The sequence below is a fragment of the Lycium barbarum genome, chromosome 9 (genome assembly GCF_019175385.1).
Source record: "Lycium barbarum isolate Lr01 chromosome 9, ASM1917538v2, whole genome shotgun sequence".
NCBI lineage: Eukaryota > Viridiplantae > Streptophyta > Magnoliopsida > Solanales > Solanaceae > Lycium > Lycium barbarum.
Window position 1 is genome coordinate 2,090,609 of NC_083345.1, and position 9,179 is coordinate 2,099,787.

The 9,179-nt window shown below is 35.0% G+C and overlaps 2 protein-coding genes across 2 annotated transcripts; both read right to left on the reverse strand.

Moving 5' to 3' along the window:
• Positions 1 to 240: 240 nt before the first annotated feature.
• LOC132610382 (uncharacterized) lies at positions 241 to 1,530 on the reverse strand. The gene is made up of 2 exons (XM_060324684.1): positions 1,356 to 1,530; positions 241 to 804 (listed from the first exon to the last, which is right to left on the reverse strand). Exons 1-2 carry the CDS (start codon positions 1,468 to 1,470, stop codon positions 545 to 547), a joined length of 375 nt encoding a protein of 124 aa, XP_060180667.1. The 5' UTR covers positions 1,471 to 1,530; the 3' UTR covers positions 241 to 544.
• A 6,037-nt stretch (positions 1,531 to 7,567) lies between these two features.
• Positions 7,568 to 8,891, reverse strand: LOC132610580 (glycine-rich protein 5-like). Its single transcript, XM_060324903.1, has 2 exons — positions 8,728 to 8,891; positions 7,568 to 8,193 (listed from the first exon to the last, which is right to left on the reverse strand). The coding sequence occupies exons 1-2, from the start codon at positions 8,834 to 8,836 to the stop codon at positions 7,910 to 7,912; spliced, it is 393 nt and encodes a 130-aa protein (XP_060180886.1). The 5' UTR covers positions 8,837 to 8,891; the 3' UTR covers positions 7,568 to 7,909.
• Positions 8,892 to 9,179: the final 288 nt, after the last annotated feature.

A 9,179-nucleotide genomic window follows, 5' to 3' on the forward strand; every position in this document is an offset into this window, starting at 1 on the left:
AATCCATTTGTAGGTCAGGCTATTCATTTCCTTTGGAGTTATGTGACGGGTTTTCTTCGTGCGAACATGCAATTTTTATCGGAGCTCCAAAATGAATATTAGATGTTGCACGAGAAATAGTAAAAGAGTTAAGTTAAGCTGATTGTATAAAAAATAGACATAATACATAAATAGACCCTCCAACTTGGCTTCAGCTAACAAGTATGTGTTATGTAAAGATGAATAGAGACAATAATTAAATACAAAGGAAAGATATAACTTTATTAGATTTTCCCTTAACTATTTGGATGACAATTACATGTAAACGAAAACGGATGCATACTATAAAGTAAGTTCCCTGATATAATTAACTACGTAAAGAAACCTGACGTGATAATTGATAACCATCCATTCATACTAAATGAATGGAGGTTTATTATACATTTATTCATACTTCCAACAACAAAACTATACCTGCTACTACACACAATACTGAAATATAAATAGCCACCATGAATATTCTTCATATATATATATATATATATATTCCTTAGTAATTAATCAATTAGTTGCGAGGCCATCCTCCATAACCACCACCAGGATAATATCCACCATATCCTCCTCTTGGATAACCACCACTATGTCCACGGCCACCACCAGGATAATATCCACCATATCCTCCTCTGGGATAACCGCCATTATATCCGCGGCCACCACCATATCCTCCTTCAAATCCACCTCGTCCCATTCCTCGTCCCATTCCTCCTCTGTGTCCGTGAATAACTACATCTAGAAATTTGGCGTCGTTTAACTCATTTTCCTGTCCTGCACCATTAATCATACATATGCATGTTAGTAAGGCTGGTAAATGGAGGGTTTGTGCTGAATTTGGACGGTTTGTGTTAAATTTGGACGGATTAAAATGGACTGAACCAATAATTAAATAGGTCATTGTTCAGAAGTTAACTCGTACTGAGATAGATAGGGCCAAGATGGTCTAAACAATGAGCCGTACCCCAACCCGCCCAACTCTTACCACATTTTAATTTCTTTTTTGTTTTCTTATAATTTTTGTAATTGCCGAACAAAACTATTTTAAAAAATAATTAGTATTGTAGCTTATCCCAATTTATATGAATAGGTTGGGAGTGGTGAGTAAAAGGATTAAAATACTTAATTTAGAAAAAGAAATAGAGATAGATTCTTCGATTTTTTTAAAAAGAAAAATAGAATTTACATATCACTAAAATTTATTACAAGTCAAGTTAACTAACAAGTCAAGATTTAATTTTTGTTTTGAGAAAATACAGTCAAGGAAATGGTTTAACTCTTTATACAGTAACCCTTTTACATAAAATGAGACAGAGATTGTATACCGTTGTCCTGAGAAGTGGTGGAGCTCTGAGCCAACTCCCTAGCTGCAACCTCTGAGGTTAGCACAAGAAAAATAGCCAAAACAATGCCTAGAACCATAAATGCCTTTGATCCCATTTTTTGTTTTCTTGTTTGAAACAATATAGTAAAATATAACTACTTCTTGATTTTGTGATAATTGTAAGAAGGATGAGGAAACTTATGAACATTTTGCCTCTATTTATAGCATAATCATCTGAACTTCTTGGGGAGCTAAAATGGAAGATTTCATTAATGAAGTACCGGACTAGTAATTAATTAAGTTGGCAGATTCATAGATTGATTAGAGTCGACTTTTCCATAAAGCACGTACAAAATGATTTCTCCTAAATAACTATATATAGTTTAGGTCGACTTTTCCATAAAGCACGTACAAAATGATTTCTCCTAAAAAACTATATATAGCATTTTTCCTTTAGTTATACAAAGTATATGTATATATGGCTGAGAATTGAACAGATCATGTTGTTTGCATTTACTATATATATCTTGATATCTTTCTGGAAGATATACTCTAACCTAGATTTTTTAGTTAATCTACATCCAAAAATGTTATAAAAGTCTTGATTATTTTACTAGCTAGAAATTAATACTTGTCACACCCCAGTCCTGATAGGGCATGATGGGCACCCGACCCTTTACTTAGAGCCGAGCGAACCCGCTGGTTCTCGTTATATTCATAATCTCACTAGACTCTTAAATCACGAAATGAAATGCATAATGAAAGTTTTTCAAAAAAAAAAAAACATTCTTTTCGTCTTTCTCAAATCAAGTAAAAGCTGTAATCATATGAAATTTGTAACATAATGATACATCGGCTTGCAGAGCTGCTTGCAAGACTGACATGCTATATACGTGACTCTATCTGCAAAGTCTCTAATATAAATCAATAGATCATATCATAGATACTCTGACTCGGCAACACTCCGGAAGGAAATGGAGCTCGCCAATCCAGCTGGAACATCTTCTAGCAATATCCTCTACTCATCTGTATACACCTGCGTGGCATGAAACGCAGCGTCCACCAGAAGGGACGTCAGTACGAATAATGTACTGAGTATGTAAGACATGAATAACACCATAATATAAATATGAAAGGTAACATAGAATAAGAGAGATAACCTATACATCTGAATGCCTCATAAGGCGGATGTCATGCATGCTTAGCCTTTAAAAGAAACATTTCTATACATATACATAGTACCATGCTCGGCCATTAAGGCTCGGTGTCATATATATATAGTATCATGCTCGGCCATTAAGGCTCGGTGTCATATATATATATATATAGGATCATGCCCGGCCATTAAGGCTCGGTGTTATCATCATTAGCCCGTGTCCGGGGCAATATCATAACATGCCCACTGCAGTGGTGTGCACATCTACGTGCCATGCCCGACCGACTATAGCGCGGCGCGGTGTGAGAAAATACATACATATATATAAAGCATGCATAAGAGCCCAATCAAAAGCCACAACTATATCGGAGTGACGTAAAGTCGGTAGCCTCCGATTATATTATGGATCAATTATCTTCGTTTATCCCACCTTGAAGGAACAAGGGTCATAAGGTGAGATTACCAACAATGAAGGAAATTAAGAAATTTCAAAGTAAGCTCAATCACCTCATAATAATATAAAGCTCATGTACATGGGAATATCTATCAATAAGAATCATCTCATAATAACATGAAATCCGTATGCCTTGGAGTTTGGATAAATAAATCCCTCATAATCATTATCATGGTTATCATAAAAAAATTATTCATCTTTACCATCATAAAAACTTTAAGAGTCATGAATCTCTAACATTCTTGGAAATGAAAATTTTCATGGAATTCATGCATAGTTTGGTAGGAAAAGAATCATGCCTTTAGAAACTCAATAACATCACAAGGATCACGAAATTTGTGGACTTCTAGAATTTGCAGAACCAATGATATTATGGGTACGACACAAAGGTTTATAATGAAAGGATCATGCCTTTAGAAAGAAGGGGACTAGCCTTAACATACCTGGAAGATAATTTCTCGACTTCCAACTTACTTCCTATCTTGCAATTCACTTAAGATTATTCGTAGCCTCGTAATCTACATATACAACGATTTATACTATTGTTAGAATCATCATCATACGCTCATCTTAAGCCCTTAATTAAAATCCTTTTAGATTCTGTCGAAATTCGGGCAGCATCTCCCCTGTTTATATGCCTAGCCCGAAATTATAATATCAACAACCATTCAACAACAACAATACCAACAACATCAACAACAACATTCTCAACATTCTACAAGATAAATATATATATTTTTATCCAAAATTCTCTTCAAACCTCAATCCATAAATCAACAACATCAACACAACAAACTATAACCTTTATTCTTGCAAATATTCCTTAATCAAAGTTGATAAAGAGGGAGATTCAATGATTCATACCTTATATTTACTAAAGTAGCAAGATCTTCAATATCTACTTGTTTCCAAGCTCACTCCAACACAAACGAAATGATAATCGCGACTACAAGTTGTCCGGACTTCGATTAGCACTCCGTAGCTTGAAATTTTGCTCAAAATCCTCACTTTTATGTGGCACAAAAGCCCCTCTTGTTTGCTAAAAATTCTGGAACAATTTGGAGAATTATGATGATGAAAAAGGGGGTCTTTTTAGCCTTTTTATAGTGAGTTGGGTCGGCAGTACTGTATCAGTACTGTAGCAGTACTGTAGCAGTCTTGTTTCTGCCTTTGTCAGCTCAGTTTGTAACGTTCATAATTCGCTACTCCGATGTCCTATCGATGAGTGGTTTGTTGCGTTAGAAACTAGACTCAGTGAACTTCATTTTAGGCTTTTGAAACACCTTAAAACTCCTAATATACTAGGCGATATGCCCTTCCAAAGTTGACTGAAAATCTGCCGGCACTTTTCAAATTTTTGTCAAATTTATTTTCTTCAATTTGCTTGATCTCGAAATCGTCTGAAACTCTCCATACATGATATTTATCATTTATTATACATGATAATGGCCATGTTCTTGTGTTTCAAAATAGTCTTTCCCGACTACGACTTACAGGATCATAATTCATCCTTTACTTTAACAATATACTTAATAATGCTTCGTTCCTCACACTCCAAAGTTGTTTTACCTAGCCATAGCTCGACATACTTACATTCAAATTTAACAAGTGCTTCTCCGAGGTACGGGGTGTAACACTGAAAGTGCGGGGTGTAACAATACTATCTTAATTAAAGATGACATGTCCCAAATTGGGGTGGAACGTGATTGGCACGTGACTTAAGCTATATGCTCAGTGAGAAATAAAACATTCAAATCCATTTGCGGCACTGATATATGAAACGTGAATCCCAACAAAATATACTACTCCTTTCGTCCAATTTATATGATGGTGTTTGACTGAGCACAAAGTTTAAGAGTAAAAGGAAAACCTTGACTTGTGGTCTAAAACAAGTCATTGATATTTGTGTGGCTCTAACACATTTCATTAAGGGTAAAACATGAAGTTTTAATTAAATTGTTACTAAATATATAATTGTGTTATGTTTTTTCGGAACTGGTTAAAATGAAAGAGTTGTGATGTAAATTGAGACAAGTAAGAGTAAAGTTATAAAGTGTAACTCAACAATTAATACCCACTGAACTAAGCTAGTCATCAGCCTCTAAAGAAAACTAAAATTCTAAATACATAATATCTCCTTCATTATTTGTAATTGGAGATGAACTTTTGTATGTCCTACTAATCAGTGACAAGATGAGAGTTTTATCCCACACTATACAAGTTGTAATTGTCCAACATTAACGCACTTGTGCTATGCAGACAATACCACTCTCTTCTCTTCTAGTGACTTACTATCTCTTAAATTAGTTATGAAGAATTTCAAGATCTATATGGAGCTGTATTTGGACAAATAATTAACAAAAGGAAGTCTTTTGTACTTACTGTTTGCAACTTTTCTGTACGTTTTCGTTTTTTTAGTCAAAAGTTTGCATCTCATTCATCTTTCGAACCAAAAAGTTACAAGTGCTTTGAGGGAGTTGCATATTAAGCCTCTCTATCTAGTGAGATAGGCAGAACAGCCTATCTAATCTCCTAAAAGATGAGTTAAATGCAAAATTAGAGGAATTCCAATAGGACAGGAAGGACAAAAAGATGAAGCTATTTGGAAGTTAAGCACTAATGGTCTTTTTACCTGTTCAACAGCCTTTGAGTTCCTTAGAAACAAAGTCATGGCTGATCCCATTTATAACTATATCTGGATCAAGGAAATTCCTTTCAAGATTTCTTTCTTTATGTGGAAGCTTCTCATGAAAAATCTTTCTCTTGATGCGTTTCTGTCAAGATTTAACATTAACAAGGGTCCTAGTTGTTGTTGTTGCAGGGTAGCTTGTCTTGAAACAGGAGATCATGTATTTGCAGCTAGTGAATTGGCCAAGCAAACTTGGACCATGATCACCAGACCTTTAGGACTGAATATTACAGGAAACACTGTTCAGGCAATCATTTGGCAATGGTGGAGACAACAACCTAGAAACATTGTTCACAAATTTCTTTTACTAATCACCCCAGTGATAGTTTGCTGGGAAATTTGGAAAGCAAGATGCACCAGAAATTTTGAGAATAAAAAGATCACTGCCTCTAATATTTTTTTTCAATCTCTATTTCAGATCAAGGTGGCCTTTGGGAAAAAATTCAAATTTATAGACTACACCTGGAATTGGAGCAAAGTTTGTCTGATGGCAGAAAATTTCAAGGCAGTGATCACAAGCAAAATGATCAAATGGATCAAACCAGTAGGCAACGCTTGGAAGCTCAACACGGATGGAAGTTACATGAAGAATCATAACAAAGCCGGAGTTGGGGGTATTGTGAGAAACGGAATTGGAAATATGATTATGGCATTCTCCTATCCTATTCAATTCTGCACTAACAACTACAGTGAAGCAAAGGCTGCTTTAATAGGCATTTCTTGGTGTGTCAACCATCACTTTGAAGCTTTAGAAGTGGAACTAGACTCCATGATAGTGGTCCAATTGATCAATGGCATCATCAAACCTCCTTGGAAGCTTCAGGACATAATTGAAAAATTCAATCAAAAGCTCTACAGAGGAACATCACCTTCAAGCACTGTTACAGGGAAGCAAATGAAGTTGCGGACTCTCTAGCCAAACATGCTGCTCAAATTCAGGTTCCGATATTTTTTTTGCAAGAATGTGACCTGCCAAAAGTTATTAGAGGTCCCCTCAGGACGAATAAATTGGATTTCCCTTCTTTTCGGAGGAGAGTTAAGAAGAATGCTACTTGGCAATTTGATCCTCCTTGATAGTGTTATTCTCTAAAATGCATTAACTAATCACTGTTTCAATGCATTATGATTTCCTTGTAAGATCTGTTAGATCATCAAATTTCATAGGATAGGTTTGCTCTTGTCCTAAAAACATTAAGGAGGTAAGGCCTTATGTCCCCCTCTATTTAACTGTAACTGTTTTTTGTTTTTTGAATTCAATGGACGTGGTAGGGGTCTTGCCAAACCGCCCATCACCTGGGAAGTGAAAGCCCGGATGAATGGTTTTTGGTAAAAAAAAAAAAAAAAAAAAAAAAAAAAGAGGAATAAATTTACGACACTGAATATATACTACATGCTACTCTAAGGCTGATTTTCCTAAGGAAGTTCAGAATGTTCCAAGAAATTAAAGGGCTGTTTGTTGCATTTTTATATTTAAATTTATAATCCGCTTCGAAAGTACTGGTTCAGATGAATTTGATATTGGTACTCTGCATCTGCTCTCTATCGTCTATGTGAAAGACAAGGAACAAAACTCTTACTAGCCTAAACATATGGCACAAGAAGACACCTTCCGAAGTTTCTTTTTTCATGATGAGACTTTTAAAGGATAAATTTCGATAGTATTATCAGAAGCTTTGGGGTGTTTGGACCATCTAAATGTAGTTGTTGTTGATCACAAATTAAGACACTGGATCAAATTTTCTCTTATGGCTGTACTGCAAAACAGGTTTGTCTATCTTTTTGTGGTTCTTTTGGTGTAGCATATAGACCGGGCAATTGTGTAAAAAATTTATATACATAATTAATGTATAGAACTTAAACTCAACAATAATAATAATGTTATGTAATGTGGAACAGAGAGTCCGAGGCAATAAATACAACAGCAAAAATAACTCACTATGATTTCACTTAACAATTTGTGTGACAATTACATGTAAACGAAAAAGGACACATATAAACTTATAAGTTCCCTGATATTGTTATCTAAACATGACATGATGACCATCCAGCCATAGTAAGTGAATCGACATTTCTGATACATTTAATCTTCTTCCAACAACAAAACTTATTACTACCTACTAAAACACACTAAACATATAAATAGCCACCCTGATTTTTTATTTTATTTTTGCTGAAAGACGGAACTGTATAGCATGAAAAAGTAAGCGAAAAAGTAGCATGAATATTCTTCATAAATATTCCATAGTAATTAATTAATTAGTTGCAAGGCCATCCTCCAAAGCCACCACCTCTAGGATATCCACCATATCCACCTCTTGGATTACCGCCATTATATCCCCGGCCACCACCATATCCACCACCAAATCCACCACCAAATCCACCCCCAATACCACCACCATATCCGCCACCGTATCCACCACCAAATCCGCCACCACGGCCACCACCTAATCCTTGTCCTGGAAATCCTCCAAATCCGCCTCTTGGAAATCCTGGAAGTCCTACTCCTAGAAATTTGGCGTCATTTGCATCATTTTCCTGTCCTGCACATGTAATCATACATATGCGTGTTAGTAAGGGTGACAAATGGACGGTTTATGCTGAATTTGGATGGATCAAAATGACCTGACTTAATAAATGAATTATTACACTGAATTTTACTTAAATGAAATGGGTTGAGTAAATATGAATTAAACAATGGGTTATATCCAACCCACCCAACTCTTACCAAGTTTTAACTTTTTAAAATTTGTTTTCTTATAATTTTTGTAATTACCGAACAAAACTATTAGAATGAAATTCTTCTTTATTGTAGATATTAAATATCCTCTCTGTCCTAATTTATGTGAAGAGATCGAAATACTTAATTTAAGATGCGAATTTCAGTATAGATTCTTCTTTTTTTTTTTTTTTTGAAATTTACACATTTGAAAATTACACGAAAAATATTATAAGACAACTTAGCTAACGATTCAAGATATTTAAAAAGAGGCTTGAGAAAATTACAATCAAAGAAAAAACGATTTGTTTCTTCAAACGGTTATACATTTACAAAATATGGGACGGAGGGAGCGTACCGTAATCTAGGGGAGTGGTGGAGCTCTGAGCGAACTCCCTGGCGGCAACCTCTAAGGTTATCACGAGAAAAATAGTCAAAACAATTAGCAAAAATGCTTTTGATCCCATTTTTTTGTTGCTAGAAACTATATAGTAAGATATAACTACCACTTGAATTATGAAAATTGTAAGAAGGATGAGGAAACTAGTGAACATTTTGCCTCTATTTATAGCATAATCATAAACTTAATTGGGAGCTAAAATTGAAGATTGCATTAATGAAGTACCGGACTAGTTATTAATTAAGTTGGCAGATTGAGATATTATTTAGACTCGACTTTTCGATAAAGCACCAACAAAAAGATTTCTCCTAAATAACAATATGTAGCAGTTTTCCTTAGCTATGGCAAAGTATATGTATATATCACTTAGAATTGAACAGATCATGCTGTTTGCATCTACTATCTTGAAA